Source organism: Hirundo rustica, chromosome Z (assembly GCF_015227805.2).
Source record: "Hirundo rustica isolate bHirRus1 chromosome Z, bHirRus1.pri.v3, whole genome shotgun sequence".
NCBI lineage: Eukaryota > Metazoa > Chordata > Aves > Passeriformes > Hirundinidae > Hirundo > Hirundo rustica.
The window spans coordinates 55,840,882-55,861,498 of NC_053488.1; the positions used below are offsets into that span (position 1 = coordinate 55,840,882).

The window sequence follows — 20,617 nt, forward strand, 5'->3', positions numbered from 1 at the left end:
AGAGAGTGGGTTTAGATGAGAACTTTGCTGGCAGGGTGGAGAAGCACTGGGCACTTAGAGAAATTGAGGGTGACCCACCCCTTGGAATTGTTCCAAGGCCAGGCTGGATGGGGCTCTGAGCAGCCTGGTCTATTCTGCTGATGGCAGGGGGTTGGAATGATATGATCCTTAAGGTTCCTTCCAAATGAAATAATTCTAAGATTCCATATCACTCAAATGAAGAGAATCATGGAAGAAAACATAATCTCCAAGGCTATACTACTGAGTATACCACACAGTAGAGAGGTAGCAGGCTAATACTTTCATTTCAGTTGCTGCTTCTTACTAATGAAACTAGTTTATAAACCACATGCTGGAAAATATGCATTGCCTTACAGACAGGAACATGCAGAACACGCAGTTCAGTTGGGGATGTATAATGTATTCTTCTGTCAGCAACATATGGGTTTTTATTTACATTTGGCTTCTTCAATGGAACATGGCATAATAGTCTCTGGAACAAATACAGGGCCATTGTCTCTGCTGACTCTGATTTGCTTAAATCCCAAATCCAACCTTTTTATCAATGAGAAAAGATATTTCTGCTAGCAGTAATGAAAATGGTTTACTTTTAGCAAGAAAAAATGCTGTCTCTGTGCACTAAATTTATTATACTTATTTTCTCATTTACAATTAGAATTTTTTGACATGTAATGACAAAGTGCAACACACAAGCAAGCATTTATTCATAGGACCTTATCAAGCTAATAGATATACTGGGGAATATCATCTGGGTACAACTGGAAAGCAATTTACTACCTGTGATAAATGTGCTAAAGTTAATTCGTGTTATCAAATTATAAAAGGTAAATGTTGAACTGTATAAAATATGAATGTTAGAAATGTGCTCAAATGAACATAAGTAAGGGTAAAATGTAGAAACCAAAAATTAGAAAATTTCCTGGCTTGGGAAGCACAGGAGGGACACGAGGCAAGTATGATTGGAATTACCAGGGAGGGGGCCTTGAAACTATCGCTGCCGGGAATCCCTGAAAAGAAACAAAGAACCACGGAAGAAGAAGATACAAGTCCGGAGACCAAGATAATCACTTCAGATGGATATCTCTACTCGTCTCCGCCGAAATTAACATATACACGACACACCCGGGCTCGGCCATCAACAGCATTGTTCCACCCTACCGGTCTATTCAGACCTCCGATACCAGGACTTGAATAATTAATGAAGACGCCTCGGAGAGGATAACGTCAGAATTTCGGACTTCACTCCGCGATCTTGTGTATAAAAAGGGGCGGCCGGAGACCAGAAATTGTGAACTTGGGGGGATACCAGGCTGACAGAGCTTGTTATCCGTGTTCACCCGGCACCGATCCCGGGCTCGGCGCTGTCCTTTTAAATTGTGGCTTTCCGAGACTGATATTTTGTCTCAAAATAAAATTCTAAATTTTGATACTTTGAATTTGGTCGATTTTATTTATAACACTACCTAACACCATAAGAAAACTACAGAACGTGAAAATTAAGACGTGTCTTTGTGTGATAGTTTTTGCATATTTACAACTCTGCATTGCATCCTCAGAGATTCCAAACAAGCAGTCCAAAACTCAGTTACAAATCTTTAATTCCTGAGGGAAAACATGCCACTTTGATATGAAAATTCTAGATTAAAAAAATAAAATGTGTTTACATTATGCATAAAATCGTCCTCAAACAATTTGTTACCAGGATTTCAGAAGCAGATCCCTGTTGGAAGACATGGCTATGGAGGGCTCCAATCAGTAGGCAGGTAAGAGATCCTCCATCAGCTATTTGCCAATACCTACCATGTGGGGCTTGTCAAAGAAAGAAAGTGTAAGGTTGAGGTGTAAATCTGTCTTGTGGGGTTTTTTGGGGTTTTTTTTTTTGGCTTTTGTTGTTGTTGAATGTACCTTTGTGTATGAGTCAAAGCAACCTCTTGGCTGTTCAAACTCACACCCAGGCCCTGTTAGTGCTCTGTTCAACTCATGATGTCTCCTAGGAATAGAACTTGGCTACTGTGGAAAACTGACTTCCATAGACTCAAACCCCTTCTATGGTATGAATTGTTGTGCTTTCCAGCACAAAGTGGAGTGAAACTATACATTATTACAAACATATTCAAGAAGTATTCAGGACTAAGTGCTCTAATTTTTAAGCAGCTTGCTGCAGAAAGAATGTAACTAACCTTGCAAAACCCTTTTCCAACTGGTCTTTTTTAAAAAACCTCACATAAACACTACCAATTAGCAGAGGTATTAACAGGGAATCTAAGGAAGAATTTATGCAAATGCAAACTATTTGAATCAAAATAGTTCCAACAAGCAGTTACACTAAGCCACAATATCACATGTTCTTTATATCCCATTTTAAAAGTACTGGAGGAAATATTTCAATGGCTTCAAAACTTTTAGGATCACCTAAAATGGCAGGCAGCACAGGTGAAAAATACAGCCAGAAATTCCAAATCACACAAATAAGACATTCAGAAACTGTATAAAATAAACTAAACAGATTCTATACAAGCAAACCCCAGACATTAAAATTTAATAGATCACAATGTGACATATGTCCTAAAGTTAATTCGTGTTAAATGTTATAATATGTAATTCATTCTCTGTAATTGTAATGATAACCATAAGGAGCAGGTTTTATTTCTAATCGAGGATACAAGGGGTTAACTGTGACTAAAACAGCACAGTGGGACACAGGGAATTCTCTGTTGAAGATTACACGGGAGGGACACAAGGAAGCTATGCCAAGAATTACACGAAAAGGGACACGGGAAAGCTTCTGCCAAGAATTGCGAGAGGAGAACACAAAAGGACAGAAAAGGGAGATGGAGAACCTGGAGGACCGAATGATTACATCAGATCGATATCTTATCCGTCCCCGCCCGACATTAACATCTCTACACCGTCCCCGGACACAGCAATCACGATCCATTCAACCGCACCAGAACCCAAACATGAATATCTAATGAAGCTGCCTCGGAAGGGGGAGCCTTAGGGTCCCGATTTTCTCTCAGTGAACCAGTGTATAAAAATCGGCAGCCCCAGACCAAAATGTGAACTGAGGGGGTGACAGACTGACAGAGTGTGTTACTGTGTTCACCCAGCGCCGAAACCCCGGGGTTCAACACTGTCCCTTTTAATTGTGGCTATCGGAGACTGTTATTTTGTCTCAAAATAAAATTCTAAATTTTGATTTACTGAATTTGGTCTATCGTATTTATTACAACAATATGATCACCTATAATACTAAAGGCTGTACTTCATAATCTATAATGTCACAAGATCAAAGATTTATCCAAACTGGCAGAGAAAATCAGCATGGGAAGCCATAGCATGAGAACTTTTCTCCCTAGTTTCTCTCTCTCTCTCTCTTTTTTTTTTCCCCTCCCGGTTTTATTTAGTGGCTGTGGTCAGCAGCAGTGGCAGATTTTAAGTACACGTAGGCAAGAAAAGTTAGTGAATGGAATACAAATGAATAAAACCCATATTTATGGTATTATTAATATAATTCCTTTGGATCTACTCAAATATAAGGCTAAGATCTACAAACAGAACCTTCCATTTAATGAAATAGAAGAGAATCTAAAAGGAGGAAATATCAACACATTTTCACTCTGAAACTCTTTTTAGTACCATGCAATGGAGTACTACAAATACAAAAGTGTTACTCATTCTGTAAGCACTGATTGTGAATATTTAGTCACTGGCACATTTTGTCTCCATCATTACATATAAAGCTTTAACACAGTCTTGTCTTTATGTCTATTATAGCAACTATTAGTTTTGAAAAAAAATGCTAGTCCATATGTACTAATATAGACTTCCCATTGGTAGAGCCACTGAAGGTCACAGAGAAAAAAGGGTAAGCTTTCCAGTGTGTTTTAAGATGTCACAATCAGAAATAGCTTTGTTGTAGATCTTGTAAGATATAATCTTTCTGAAACTTTCAACTACAACAAAACAAAAAATAATCAATTACCAATTTCAGTTCATTAAGCAAGAATAGTGGGAAAAATTTACAGCAAGTTGAAATGTACACACATACAGTCTTATTTGCATTTGCAAATTGTTTGGAATGAATTTAAGGATTTTAAAACTGAGGTTAAGAGGAGATTTAAAAGTTTTAACCACCCACCCCCCTCTGCCAACATTGTATTACCTTTTCAAAATACCTTTGTTTCCGATAACTGCATTAAGAGAACACAATTATAATGACACAAGTGCCGCACTCCTTAAGATCATGTCAGGTCTTCAATTACAAACTCTTATTCTTACACTTAGAACTCAACAGCAAAAAGTATTCGCCCAATATTGGGTGAAGGTGTCTTCAAAAAAAGCAACATGAAAGACGGAAACATAATTCAAGTGTTATGAACTACAAGCAACTTGGATCCACTATTGTGTGCAAATTTCTTACTTTCTGCAAAGAAATGGCTGACCCCACAGGAAACTAGTTTTCTTCAGAATTTAATAGACTCAATCTCCTAGAACTTAAGAACATTGAGTAGGATTTGGGGTGAAGCATTCAATCTTAGACCTGTAGGTATTATCCAACAAAGTAATGCAAAAGGTATATCTGAAATACAGATTTACCTGAAGATCTCTCACATTTCTCCTGCTCCATGAAGCACATTAGCGATACATATTAGGCATAAAGAACAAAAACATGCAATTGAGAAAAGTTAGGAAAGTTTTTGAGCTAAAGGTACAAGAACTACGGAGCTACACTATTCATGGTTTTCAGAGCAGAGGAACTTGACCCAAGGTAAAGAATAGACTTGTGTCAACAAGTCATGCAGAAGCTGAGCTTTTATTTTTCATACTACATCAACTTATGTTCAGGTTATCCTAACACCTCCCAAAACCTCTTTCAGTGTTCAAGAACAGACATTGCTAAGAGGAGCCTGGTGAATGGAGGAGGTGACCTACAGTACCCTGTAGGGTACAGCAGATCTAGGCAGCCTTCTGAGTGAACTGTAAGCCATGAGGATGCTATGTGCCATTTAATGGAAACCACCTGCACTCAACATAGCTTCATGTTACTTCAACACTGAGTACTCTGTCAGGATCTCCACAGTGTCTGCTTTCCTTCATCTGAAGTAAGCATGGAGATCTTTCCTGTCCTTAGAAGATTACTGTGTATTATGACAAGAAAGGTTCCAAAGCACTGTGTATGTCTGCATAAAGGTGCTGGATGAATGAGGAGTATCTTCCTGTATGCTTAATTTTTGTTTCAGAATGTATCTCAGATCTTACTTTGCTTCCAGTGCCAGGGCAATGATGCCTGCAGCCATAGGTGCAGAGGCTGAGGTTCCAGTATGGCTGTCTGTGCAACGTTGCCTCAGGTCTGTAGTAATCTGGAAGAAATTGAATGTGTGAAATTAGAACACAACTTCAGAAATCAGAACATTCATGAAACTTCAAGTAAAAACTTGAAAATTCAGTTTCATTTACTTGAACGAGTCACATATACATGGAGGGTATTTTCTTCTTTAATTGCAGGGAAAGGAAGATACATGATATTAGATGTTCTGAACATGAAGTCACTCATGAATTTAGACAGTGGTCTCTGTATTGCTCCACAGCAAAGACACTTTTAAACCAGAAAAACATACAAAGGGGTTTGAAACTGCACAATTGCAGAAGTGCAATTCTGCCCCTCTAATTGGATTTACAGAGGACTTTCCCTCCAAGAATTTCAAAGTACTTTAAAAACAGGAAGGAATTAAATCTTATATATAGACTGCTTATGCACATTTTAGAGACTATATAGAGGTATAGAGGGTTTGATTACATTGCCTGAAGTCACACTGGAAGTATGTGACATGAGAATACGGGTTGGCTAAGTACCCTGTTAAATCTTTCATTCACTCCTCATGCAATAAATCACATGAAATTAAACAGTAATTCTTGGAAAATCCTGATGTGGTAACAAATTCGGCCCAGCTACCACCAGCCAATTAGGTGTTTTCAGTTTTAAATTGTTACATCTTATGTATATATAATTACATGCTGCATATTTTTGTATGTAATCTAAGTGGTTGCATAAACAGTAATGTGCAACTAGACACACAGCCTTCTACTTAGTGTTAGGATGTTTCTACCCAGCAATGAATTTTAGACAGATGCTTTCTGTAAGAATGTAAATCATGCACAAAAATGCATTTATTCTAAATCTTGCTTCTTTCAGGCAATGTTAATCTAAAGTGAGATAGGCAGCAGAGATAGGATGTCACTACTAACTAACAGAAGCTCAAGCAAAAACCATGCTGAATGGAGAACATTTGTTTGAAGACAGTAGTCTACAGCAGGGAAACCTTGATGAAGGTGAATGGTCTGTGATGTTATAACTTATTCTGAGAATTTCAGTCACTGCAAGATATAAAATATCTGCCTGAGGGGCAGAGGAGAAGTTGCTTACATAACACTATCTAAGCACACAGAATTACTGTGTTCTAATTCACAAGTATTGTACTTCATTTCTAACACAGATATGCTCAAAGATGGGAGAAGGAGAGAATCAGAGGATCAAACAATCACTAAAAAGCACAGCACATGTTAAAATGCCTTTCTAGCTTTGAAACCTCAAGATACATGAAATGTGATCTGAAAAAAAAGCTGCATCTCATCTGAGCAGAATATAAGCAAATGCATGCAGGAGGTATAGGTTTCACACGTGATGTTAGCCATATTCAGTATATTACTTGATTTGTATAAGGCTGATGAAAACTCTCACAACACGTAAGCATATGCAAGTTAACACAGATTTCTAACAGGAAAGGAACTAAGCACCAAGAAAGTGTTGAAAACAAGTAGGGAGCAAGTGAAACAATATGAAAGCTTCTAAAAATTGAAAAAGACATATGAAAGCATTTATAACATCAGATCCTTAAATAAATCAACTTACTAGAGACAGGGTTTCCTGATTAATGAAGTGTAGAAATAACTTTTTTGCCCCCTATTTAATAGTCTTCATTGATGCACACCTTGTTAAATAATTTCTTCTATCCTTCATTGGCTAGAAGTTGAAACCCCATAAATAAAATATTAATGTAATTTCCTTCTCTCTTTCCCTCTTGACTATTAACTGTCCATTCATTTAGATTATGGAAATTACCAGTGTTGGGAAAAGCTTTAAGGAAGGAAATTGTGTAAGTGCTGTGACAATATTAAGAGATGAAATTGCAGCAGGAACGGCCCTAACACTGCATTGCATATATGTGCAAATTCAAGTAGGAAGAATGAAGATGTCCAAGTACTACATGATGACATGCACCCAGAGACATATAAGATACAGGTATCCCATTTGGAAAACACTGGTCAGTGCTGTGGCACGGACCAGAAAGAGAGCCAGGAAAAAGAGAGGGTGAAAAGGGGATTAATACATGCTCAAGTCTTTCATATCCTGGTACTTTATGCCCTGTATAAAAGTGGCACAGAGGGTGCTTTCCTTGGAGGACCAAAGGCAACAAGTATCCAGGAGCTCAGTCAGAAAAAAAGTGCTGTCACAGCAGCTTTTCCCTAAGGGACAGCCTCTGTCAATACAGTGAAACACACACTGAACTGTGCTATCCTTGTTTCTCATCCTCTGGAATAGAACCCCTCTGGACTGATTTAACTGACCTGTCGCTACATATATCAGGCACAATAAACCACGACGTCTCTTTAACTGGCAACATTATTCCGCTTGTTCTAAGTGGATACTGTGGCAGCAATTTGAACCACAGAACCCTATCTTGCTTTCAGCAGATACTTCAGCTGAAAATGTGTTAAAAATCTTTGTACATGTAAATCCCATTTGGGCTCATTCAAAGGAAAGTTACTGACAGGAGCTGAGATGTCTAGGTGATCCAAGATCTGAGGTGTGTTTTTCAGCACTATGGATTCACTATCAGAGAACTGCTGCATTTATTCCAAGAAAAAAAAAAGAGTATACGATCACCTAAGCAAATTTCAAGAAGAAAAATGGTGCCCAAATTCCTGAGCAACATAAAAAAATCATCCATCACAATAAAAGGATGTGGTGTTTGATAGATGAAGCTGCCATTAGTGTATATTAGGAGTCATTCTGATTGTTAGGGTGGAGAGAAGGAGAAATTTAAAAGTCTTTAATTGAGTATAACACAACTGTTGATCTTTAAACATGTGGATCCAACTGCCCAAGAAAAGTCTATGCAGTATTTTTAAGTTCTTCTAAATTAGTTGAACTAAGTAAGTTGAATCCTCAATCAATGGCTTGATTGAAGACAATGACAATGCTTCTGGTACTCGCCTAGTTTAACTAACATGGTATTAGCCAAAGACACCCTGATGAAAGGCAGATAGAAATTATAAAAATCACTGCAGTGCACTGTAATAGCTCCAATAAGCATTGGTGCAAAGTTTTCAGAAAAACTAGGCATTTATTAAAGGAAAAACATCTAAACACACTGTAACAGTTTTATAGAAGCAACTTGCTCTGAGCAACTTGCTCTATGAAGGTGATGTCTTTTTTTGTCATTATTAAGGCTGAATCATTAATCTTTCCATAGTTTCATCAACTGAGAAATTGATAAATAAAGTAAAAAAATGGAATTTCTCTTGGCAGAGAACAAGCTCACATACTATCTCTCCAGCCTCTGCATTTCTTTGCATTTCATATTTCATCACAAGTTTTTGGAACTGATTGAATAGTTTTTTACCTTCTGCTACAGTTCTTCAAGGTGCATTGATTTCTGTGAATCTGTGTCCCTAGAAGTGAAAAGGTTTTAGCAAAAATCTACTCTACCTTCTACACAGCCTATGCAGGTACTCAGAACAGAAGATGCCACATTGTGTCCTGTGATTATCTTCTGCATATCTTGATAACCTAAGTGAATTTCTGAAGAGGAGCAGGCTTTTGTGTTTTAAGAACTGGCAGGGGACAGGATGGGCTTTTTTGTTGTTGTTGTTGTTTCAGTTCTGCTTAGAGTAGAAGTTTCTCAACAAGAAGAGAAAGAAAATCAGCAGATGAATTGCTATTTATCAGAAGCCAACAAAACAGGTGGAACATTAAGTATCTACTTTATATGCAGGTTATTTGCAGGAGGTAAGTCATTTAATAGGCTTATAAATTGTATCTATGAGGAACTTTCTGATGTCAAAATCTTAGTGCATTATGAAATAATTAAAAAAAGATTCAAAGAAAATGCATTTGTGCAATATGTTTGACAAGTGAAAGAACCACATAGATAACTATACTATGTGGTGCTTAACCTACCCTAGCCACATGGTCCGGAGTGGGGAAGCTATCTTTAAGCATAGTCCTATGGAATCCAAAGAAGAGAATACAGTATAGCAAGGGAGTAATTTGAAAAAATACCTTGACAACCGCATAGTATTAGCCAATACTTCTGTGCTCACTGAGTTATGAGAGGTAACATCTATAAAGAAGTAAAATTTTATAGTCTTTACCTATTTTGATTTGTCTCTGTCCCACAATTCGAATTTCTATGCCTGTAACTATGCCAGAACTTTGCAGCAGCATTTGGAAACACCTTAAAGTAATTCTAGTTCTCTTCCATAAGAGTCTATGTAAAAGTCATACATCTATTGCCATCTTTAGAACATTTGCATGCTCTGAGTATTTTAGTACATCCAAAGGGTGGAAACTCGGTTCAAAAGAGGCTAAATATGACTGCAATAAAACTCAGTACAGTATAAAGTCAAGTGCACTTGGTGTACCTTTCCTGAACAACACGGAATTCTTCCAAGAAGGTGTACCTACCTGCAAAGATAGCTTAAAATATTTTAAGCCGTCATTGTATAAGACAAGAAAACCCCTCCGAGACTAGGAAAACTTCTAAAATTATGTTACGTCCTATATTTTTAACATCCTACTTTTTAACAATCATAAAAAGTGGGTAGTAATGAAAAGAGAAAAGGGAGTGTTTGGTGTACTTATAAAAGTGTTTCTATTACTACATATTGAAATCAAACCTTTTTTTATAACAATGTTTAGTCTACAAAGTGAGTTTCTAATACTTGGTTACTGTTTGTTCATGTAACTTGTAATACAGTCTGCACTTACCAGACAGAAAAACAGAGATGAAAAAAGAAAGATATTCAGCTGAAGAATTGCAAGAAAAAATAGGAAGGAACTGTGGAACATGACATCATACAACCACAACCCATTCACTGCTCCTAAGTCTTGGATAGGTATTTCTGTACTACAACACTTCAGAATCTCACACAATACTGAAATCTATGTTGTGTTACATGGAAAAAAAAAAAAAAAAAAAGTTCATTTATGTTGATTGTAAATCCTATGCTAGGTCATGTCTTCCTGGTTTACTGCAGTGGTATTTTTGTTTCCTATTTTGAATGTAGGAGTCTCACTCCAACAAAAAAAATCATCTTATGTTCTGATCAAGTATTGCTACTCTTCAAATTTTAGCATAGAGTTGAGCCCTGCATTGTTTGTCAACTGCATATAAATTTATATACATAATAGAATTTGGATAATTTAAATTTATTAATAAGCTTTCTATTCACCCTGTATTGTTATTTTTCCCTTTAAATTTGCTGCAAGCTCTCAGCTTCTTGTGGAAAGATATGAAAATCTCTGACTCAAAAGGAGCATCAGTTTAAACAAGTATAAGATATGATGCAGGGAAAAGGATACATAGTACAATAATGAAAACAAACACATTTCATTTCCAGACTCTTCTTGCACTTTATAGCAGTTTTTAAAAAATGTAGTATTTGAAAATTTCTGTTGTCTTGACTTCACTTTTTGTTTCAAATAAGAATTCTTTCCAACATAAATGTTATTTGATAGGACTTTAGGAGGACTGAATTTTGGTACACAAGCTGGAGAAAAGTATAGCAATACAATCATTAATGCTCTTAAAACAGACTATAAGCAAGACAGTCACACAGGTAATAGCAATATTTCTGTCTCCATGTGACGGTGTGTATGCTGAAAGGACTTCTCAACAATCAGTTTGAAAAGCTGGTTTCACAGTTTCAAGGAATTTCTCACTGGGTTGTAACATAACAGAAACACATAGTTATTCCTTATGTGGACAACTGGTTTATACAACACAAAAAGAAGCTATTTATCTCTACTACGCTGTTTCGCTTCATCATTGAAAGTATCTGGAAGGGAAACAGCCTTGCATGGCTTTAAATACCAAGTATCACTAGTAAAACATGGAAGAGTTGTGTGTTTCAAAAGTCAATTGATAATATAGTACAGGAAAAAGAATCTTAGCAGGAATTTTTATAGTCTGATTTTCAAGCAATTGGAATCAGTGACCCTTATGACATATGCAACTGCAAGGTTGCTTTGCACAAGAGTAGTAAAGGATAAACAACATTGTAAACATTCTGGTAAAAATGGTCAACAGACCTGGGTCAATTCTTAGGGCTCCTCAGACTTACGCTTTTGCCATTCACTGTGAAAAATGATGCACACCCTAGGACTAAACTAACACTGGAATACGGAACTGAATTGCTTTGAAAAGAATGGAGGATCTGTCCAGTAAAAACAATCCATCTGACTAGTAAGAACAACGAGTGCTTATAGAATTAATGGAATTTAACCAAAAATTATTTTTACTTATCTCTGATATTCAGTGTGAGATCTCCAAGGGAGACTCCAGTTAAGAACATTTTTAGAGGCATATTTTTAAATTATTTTCAATAATGTTTACATAAAATATCTTCTTTACTTTCCTAATTATGAGATAATTTTTGTGCATTCCATATAAATTAATCTCCTTTGTAAGGTATACTTCACAAAAATCTTACAGTAAGAGATTAACCTGCCTGTATTAGCACAGTGCAAAGTTCCAGAAGTGATGGGCACTACACTTTAATAAACTAAAAAATTATATATGTTTGTGTTCCGTGAGAAGTTTTTAATAATAAAGAACATCTCCAGATGTTTTTGATCCTAGTGCAAGACATAAGGAGTGAAATGTCAGAAATTAGCAATGTTCTCTTACTGAAATAGTAATTCCATAAAAGCAAGTCTGCATTAATTGAAAAGAATAGAAAAGAATTGAAAAGAATTTATAATCATCATGAAAATTACAGCTATTAAGTAATCAGAGGAATGCACAAAGCTTAAATTAGCAATGTAGGAAAGTACTGATCAGGACTAAGAAATACAGTCAGGACTAAGAAATACAGAGATATTTTACTCAATATCAAAAACATGAAACAAGGATATAAAGGAACAGAAATTAATTACATTTGAAGATAAAAGATGGAGAGAGGCAATAAGGAAAGACAAGATTAAATGGTGAAGCTTAAAAAATAATGCATAAGTATGTTTTATTTTCAAATACATCAGAAGCAAAAGAATGCCCAAACCAATACTGTATTAATTGTCTAGAGATAACAGTTTATAGTAAACAGCTATGTCACTGAATGTTTCTTTTTGGAAAAAAATTTCTAAATTAAATTTTCAGAGCATAGAGAAATGATAAATCATCTTTCTGTTTATCTCTATTTTAAATAACAAGTTTAAATCAGAAAGATTGGAAGTGCCAAAGACTTTTACAAGAGCTGGAAAGGGAACTGCTGTGTAGTTTTGAGCAAATATTTGAACACTGCACAAGTTCCAGAAGACTGACAGAAAACCTGGATAGTGTAGTTATTTTAAAACGGTAAGCAGTATTGTCCTTTAATGTCATCTATTTGCCTTTTTATGTAGTGTAAAACAGCTGATACAGGATTTAAACTAATCACTAATAGATTAAATATCTAGTAATATACTCAATGGTGGATAACAACATAAGATGTTGGAAAAGAAAGCCTGCCAAAGTACTGTAGTATTTTTTTCTGGCCATTACTTTGGCTGAAAGTAATATACTCAGGATTTTACAAGACACATCATGTAATACTGCACATTTTTAAAAGAAGTATTTAAGCTTAAGAGATTAAAAATGTACAAGATGCACAATACATTGATTTAAACTGGGAAAATTATAATGTCCAAAACTGTAAGCATGTATAAAAAATTAGAAGCAGAGGAATTATATACACCCTTATAGTATATAGAAGAAATTAGTTTTGTTTCTAATCAGGTCTTCTACAATTTGGTTCTTGGCCACAGTATGACCTAAAGCTGTTACCAAAGATGTGGAAGAAAACATCAGTACCTTCTGATGAGTGTTGGAGAAACTTGGAAAATGACAAAGTGATGATGATGATTGATCTGTGTTAATGGTGGAATACAGAGACTCTAACTACTGTTACCTATTTCCTTGAACCACCAACTGTGAAAAACAGAAGCAGCAGCTCTGAAAGTGGGCTGGGCATCACACAGTGATGGACACATTACATGATAGTGAAGCTAACAAGTCTCAATCAGGGTCAACACATAAAGAGAGGAAAACTGACCTGGCAATCACAGACACCCATTTTCCCATGTTTTTGTTACTGAATTCTGCTGCTACCTGACTGGTGTGTCTAGTTTGGATTCTAGGAGCTTGTAACATAAAAAAACATTTATAAGAAAACATTACTTAGATGGAATGATGCAAGAAATTTACCTTCCATTATCAAAACAAATTAACTGTTTGGGTTACATGGGCAGAGAGAAGACAGACAGCTGGAGTGGTCTTCAAACTAGCAATAAAATCTGTAACACCAAACGCTTAGAAATCAAAGCTAAAGGGGCTCAGAGAACAAACAAGAGAAACCTTTTAATGACAATGAATAATTAAAAGCACTTACTCTAAATTTAAGTGGATTTTTTGTCACTGAAAATTTTGAAAGCAATATTGATTTTATTTATAAAAATTGTTGTTGACTTGACAGCAACTGCTGGATTCAAATGACTTGGGGCTAAGTCCTACAGACTTGGCTAAGTAAGAGGTCAGGCTGGAGGACCAAAATCACATCTGCTCAGCTTTTTAGTCTCACTTAAATATGAAGAAATTAGTGAACATCTTTTAAAGGACAGTGAAGGGAATTTAATCACAGAAGTGAGGACTCCTAGTAGATACAGTAATTTTTTTATTTATTATTTATCAGGGATAACAAGAAACATGTCAGAGAGAGAGAAGGCTTCAGTGAAGAGAAGCAAGTAAAGAACAGAAAAATCATTGGAATCAAGAAGATCTCAGAACAAGTTTAAAACAAAAATTAGACCATCTGAAAATAACAAAGAATCCAAGAAGGGATGGCCAGCATCCCAGAATCCTGAAAGACAAGGCAGACGATATTAAAAAAAACATAGAGGCAAGTCTTTTTAACTCTTTAATGATACCAAGAAAAAAATCTGCTAAGGATCAGAAAGAAAGAAAACTTAGATGAATCCTGAAGAAAACATACAGAAGAAAAAAAACCCTCCAAATCCTTCAGTTTTCAAATCCAGAAGTAAAAAATTTCTCTAAGTTAAACACAGGGAAGAGGACAATATTAGCAAACCTCATCAACCTGAGTATGAAGGTTTAAAAGGTTAAAAGGAGTAGAATGTTGAATATATGTATTCTGAACACATTCATTTTGCAAAGGCACATAGGATGTACAAATACTAATGATATCAACAGATTATCAAACAGAATAAAAACTATTTGTCATTTTCCAGCAAAGATGAGAATATTAGGGAAAATAGATGCTGGCTGCCTAGGAATGAGAAGGGGAACAATACAGAAAAGACGAGCATTGAGACTAATTTTCCTTACAATATATTTCCAGAATAGGCAGCAATACAAGTAATACCTGACTGTCAGTGAATGTTAAAGAGGAACAATGCTAGGTCAAAACAAATCTGAGAAAATGGAGAGGTATCTAGGTAAACTGTTAAACATGTGTAAAATGTGAAAACTATTGATAACTGAATTTAAAACAAATGGAAGATATTAGTATAAATTATTTCTCTTTCTCTCCATCCCCCAAAGTCACTGTGCAAAATACAAACACATATACATGAAAAAACAATTAAAACCCATACTATTTTCCTGTCATAGGATTCTCCACTGCTGTAAGTTGTAGCTAGTGTGGATGCACATTCTTCCAGATACCACGGCTTTTTTCCACTTTCAGCTGTGCTGCTTATGGAGATAGTGTAGATGCTATTGGTGTAGCCATCACAGGAGCAGTGGTCTCGACTTCTTCCACCATTTCCAGATGCCCAAACAAAGACTGAACCTAAGCCTCTTCGTCCCTGTTTGGAAACAGTACAAAAGATTCGATTAATAATCCTTCTTTCCTCTCTCAACTGCTTAAATAGCTAGTTCTTTTCCTCAAAAATGACATCTCATGAGAAGAAGAAAATGAAACAGCTGAGAAGAATACCCTGAGAAGAATTTGAAATGAGAACAGGATTACGCAGATTTCAGAATCAGACATTAGAAAAAGATTGAGAAAATGAGTGGTATGAACACAGCTTTAGAAACAAGTTTTTTACAGCGATTGTTGGTCTGCATCTATGTTATCCAGATGTACCAAGAAAGTCATGCTGAAAACTCAGATGAAGGAGTAAAATAACATACTGGGTTGGCTTTCTGGGTTGCAAGTACACATTGCTGGCTTATGACAGCCTCTCATTCACCAGCATCCCCAAGTCCTTCTTGAATCCTTCTTAGCAAGACTGCTTTTGATCTGTTCATCCCACAGCTTGTATTGATATTGGGGTTGCCCTGATGCAGGTGAACCACCTTGTACTTGGTCCCATTAAACTTCATAAGATTCCCACTGGCCCATTTCTTGAGCTTGTCCAGGTACCTCTGGATGGCATTCCACCTTGCAAGAGTGTTAACTGCACCCCTCCGCTTGGTATCACCTGAAAATTTGCTGAGGATGCACTTGATCCCTTCATCTGTGTCATTAATGAAGACAGTAAATAACACTGGATAACAATACCAATGTGGACTCCTGAGGGACACTTGTTATTGATGTCCATTGGAATCTGAGCCGTTGACCACTGTCCTCTGACTGTGAGTCAGTGTCACTCTCTTATTCAAAAGTCCATTTATCAAATCCATCTCTCTGCAATTTAGAGAGAAGCATGTTGTGGGGGATTGTCAAAGGCTTCACAGAATTCCAGATAAATGACATCTGTAGCCCTTCCCTTGTCCACTGATGCAGTCACTCCATCATAGAATCCCACTAGGTTGGTCAGGCAGGATTTGTCCTTGGTGAGGCTGTGCTGGCTATCCCAAATCACATCCCTGTCCTCCATGAGCCTTAGCAGAGCTTCTAGGAGGATTTGTTTCATGAACCTGCCAGGCACAGAGGTTAGGCTAACAGGTTGGTGGTTCCCAGCATCGTCCTTTCTATCCTTTTTAAGGATGGGGACACTGTCTCTTTTTTTCCAGTCACCTGGGCCCTCACCAGCCTGCCATGACTTCTCAATTACCACAGAGATAATTTGTGAGTTTAATAGAAGTATATTCCTGGAAAGACTTTTCAGCAAAGTAAGTTAAATAACAAATTCTCCTGACTAATGTCTACACAAAGTTATGTCTCTAAAATGCAAATTTTCATTTAGAAACATTTCAAGCAGAGAGAAAAATCCCAAGGTGCCAAATTTAATGTACTATGAAATCACATTTTCCAGACAGGATCAGTCTGAATACTACAATTTTTTCACTTCCTTTTCTTGATCTTAGCTAATGCACCAACAAAAATATGCAAAATAGCAACATTTTCAATGTACTGGGATTCTGGGATTTTACGTTTGGTTTAGTGGCTGGTTTTTTTTTTTGGGGGGGGGGTTTGTTTGTTTGTTTTTGATTGTTTGTTTGGGGTTTTTTTTGGGGGGAGTCATTTTTTAAAGTCAACCTTCATGAAGTTTTACAGCTTTCTTTCTCCACCTTTTTTCCTCACACACAGATGTTGAAAGCAGTATTATGTAATTACATATGGATGAACTGATACCCATAGGAAATTCAGAATAACCACCAATACAACCAAGATAAAAGAAATGGGAATTCAGAGTAATCAAGCCATATCTTCCACTTATTAAAATAAATAAATAAATAAATTGTAAAAGAACTTGTCAAGAAGCTGCATGCAGAAAAATGTCCTACTAATAACTGTCTGTCATTTTTCTGTTACCATCAGAAGGTTCTATGTGCAAACAGTAGTATAAAATAATATGTCCCATGCAATAAAAAACCTTTTCATTGCAGGGTATGACTGTATTGTACATTTGTTTGCATGGAGAATGTCTATTTCATTAGATGTACAATTAGGCCGCTGTGTTAATAATGAACAACAAGTTGCTGAAACAGGTATTTGAACCTTTTTTGGCCACAAAATGGTGAAAACATGCCAATAGATGTTAGAAATTCTGCATTTATAATTTAAAAATTTTAAACATCTATTTAGATATTTAATAGTAAGGGCAAGGCTTAAAAAATAATAGCCATTTGCACCTGGATTTACGCTTTCATAATAAACAAATTATGGCAAATACTTCTTTAAAAATAATGTCTCCTGCAAATACGTAAAGGATCAATGTCTCAGTTATTGCAATATAAAGTAAGTACCAGATGCATTGATCAGTTGAAAAGAGTATTTTCTATATACAAAGTAAGAATTGCCATTCCTCTAATGCATTGCAATAGAGCATATATAAGAGCCCAGCCGTTCACAGAAAACAACAGCATTACCTTCAGATCAGAAAACATGCTAGACAACTGGTTCCTAGAAGTTATTTGGCAAAGCAAATGTCAGTCTTAAAAACAATTTAAAAAGCAACCCTCCAAACTAATTTCAACACTTGTGTTCAGGAGAAGTTTGGATCTGGTGCTGTGTGAGATAGATGATTTAGGGGCTACAGTGGTAGTGGTAGATAGGCAGTTGGACTAGCTGATCTTGAAGGCCTCTTCTAACCTTGATGATTCCATAAGCCTATGATCCTATGAACATGACTAAAATAATTTGTCAAGTAAATAAATTCTGGTTTACCACTTGGTTTCCAAACACTCTGCTTTAATTCATCAGTTCCAATTGTGCTTAGGAAGGTACAAACTTGTTAGTAACTATGTCCAACAAGTAAGTAGATCAAAGAGCGTCATCTGTTGTACTGTATGTGAATGTTATCCCCAGTTGGCATCATTTAAATGAACACAGTTAAATAACAGTTGGACTGTGTTACAAAGTTAAGATAAACACACATATAAGGCACTATGTAGCTTTTACAAAACCTACATAGTTTATCTAAATCTATAATTTGTGATCTGCCAGGTGCCCAAGAGTATCAGGACAAGAAGTCAAGCCTTAAGATGCCAAGAAGCCAAGTGTCATTTATTATTTAAAAGCAAAGGTACATTTACAAATCATATGGACAGAACTTGAGCAAAACTAAGAATTAGTAACTCTTTTGTAGAAGAGGCATAGACCAGTGTTGAATGGATGTCCAGCAAAGCATGCTCAATGCTTGTCCCATGATTCTAAAATTTTATCCCTTCCCCTCTAGGCACAGAGTTGTTTCTACTCTTCCATTTGCAATGACAGCTAGGGACTGCCTCCTATAAACTCCACATGGGAGCCATAATTCTGCACTTGTGCTTGTCAGTGCACCAAATCAGACCACTATAAAAGGTTCTCCTTTTTTCTAGTCTACTTTCTTAAATTGCGTTAAATGTCGTAGCATTAAAAAAAAAAACAAAAACAAAAAACAAAACAAAACAACAACAACAAAAACCAACCAAAAACAAAACCAAAAGCAAACACAAAAACCCACCAAAAAACCCCAGACACCAAAACCGCAACCCTCCCCCCCAAAAAAACCCCAACCAACCAACCAAAACAACACAAAAAACCCAAACCCAAACCAAACCAAACCAACAACTGTCCCATTATGCAAAAGAAAACTATTTCACTGATGACTGTGGCTTGCTATTGACCCAGTCCCAGTCCAATTTTCTAGTACATTTTCTGGACCAAGCCAGTGTGCTCAACATTTAAGCTGGCCTTAAATGAAATGGACTCAGGTATTTACAAGGAGGGCCCAAGGCAGAAGCTGCATTTGTAAAAGCAATAAAAGAAGCATCTTGGGGCATTCTGTTGTTTTGTTGTTGTTTCCTTTTTTTTTTTTTTTTTTTTTTTTTTCCTCTAATGTCTCCTTTTCCTTGGTCAGCAAGGTGCAAGCAGGTAAGTGATACAAAAGCTCCTTTTTGGTTTTTTTTCCAATTCACCAGCATGGACAGGTTAAGTCTGCCAAGAATCAGAGCCAGTATGAACATGCTCATAATGACATCCGCAGAATTTCCTTATATATTACAGAAACATCCCCAGCTCCAAGTGTGTGTTTGTGTACGCACCCCACCTTTATGAGTGAATGAATTAGCAGTACTGTCAGGGACCTTTATTAGGTAGAGGTCTTCACATATGTATCTAAAGACAACAGGCAGTCCCATACACTTTTAAGTTTCTTCCAGCACTTGTTAAAAATGCTCAAACAAAACCAGTTTCCACCTACAAGATGTAGCATGAGCCAGTGGAATACACTTTAATCCCACTGTTTTATAAAGTTTAGACTTTATATTCATTCAGTGCTTTACAAATCAAGTTGCCTTAATCCAGCCTGTGAATCCTGATTATTTCCAGCCCAGGAATCAAGTGCCTCTATAACCTTCTCTCCTATGGTGTGAGTTACTATGTTGATAAATGTGATAAAATTTACAAAGGAATGAGGAAGAAAATGTGAAGAAGCAGGAAAGGCAAAGGGCAGAACAGCTGACCTGGAGTAATTAAGATTTACATGTGTGGCAGCCAGGGAGAGGTAATTTGGTATCAATATGCTGGAAATTGCACAGTGATAACACCAATGAGCAGAAAACAAACCATGACAACATAAAACAGAGAGAGAAGGAAGGACACTCTATCCACACCTAGAGCCTAAACATTTAATTTCCTTTATTCTCCTCAATACTGTTCTAAAATTACTGAATGTTTCCAGAACAAAAACTACTGCCAGAAAGTGAATTTGATCCTGAAGTGGAAGCTGGAAAAAGTAGCCCATGGTATGACCTCTTCCTTAAAAACTAATTCCTAAAGAGGAAGTGTTCATAACTGAATGTGCAGAACAGAGTCCAGTATTCTGGAGACCTAAAAAACCTACTATACAGGCATGGTTTTTAGATGCAGTATAGTACAATCACTGTCGTGCCAGGCACCAAGGATCAAAGCATCCTGAGAAATGCACCTGTGAGATAAATCTCCTTTCTTCCAGTTTCTGCCCATTTCTACACTCTCTAGGATCTGGACACTCCTGCCCTGTGCAGAGACACAGCACTGCCAAGCTATTCACTGTCAGTATTTTGCTTTTGACCAGTAGCAGCTCCTAGCTCCTGTTGAGTTTCTACCAGACCATTTAACTTCTTATCTGGGAATGAAAAATAGTCTGGCACAACATCCTTAAAAGACTGTTTTGTAGACCAAACAGCACTGAACTTGAAAGTAGGCATCTCTCCAAAACCAGATAATGTTAAGCTGAGAGCCCAAGTCAGCAGTTCTGAAGTGCAACCAGAAGACAGCCAGATTTTTTTTTTTTTTTTAAACAGTCTTTTTAGATATCAAAAGCAAAAATTCACCAACAAAAGGAAACAATTCTCTGGCCATTAATTCTGTTGAGGTATCCACACTTTCAGAAATCAGAAAA

General features: G+C 36.5%; 1 protein-coding gene across 2 annotated transcripts in view; it reads right to left on the bottom strand.

Annotated features, from left to right (window-relative positions):
• Positions 1-20,617, bottom strand: part of PCSK5 (proprotein convertase subtilisin/kexin type 5) — a 240,040-nt gene that overhangs the window by 115,562 nt on the left and 103,861 nt on the right. For both annotated transcript variants that reach the window (XM_040089345.1, XM_040089346.2), the window contains exons 8-9: positions 14,957-15,169; positions 5,284-5,384 (exon numbers count right to left, since the gene is read on the bottom strand). In XM_040089345.1, the coding sequence (XP_039945279.1) occupies positions 5,284-5,384; positions 14,957-15,169 (314 nt within the window). The remainder of the gene's footprint in view (positions 1-5,283; positions 5,385-14,956; positions 15,170-20,617) is intronic.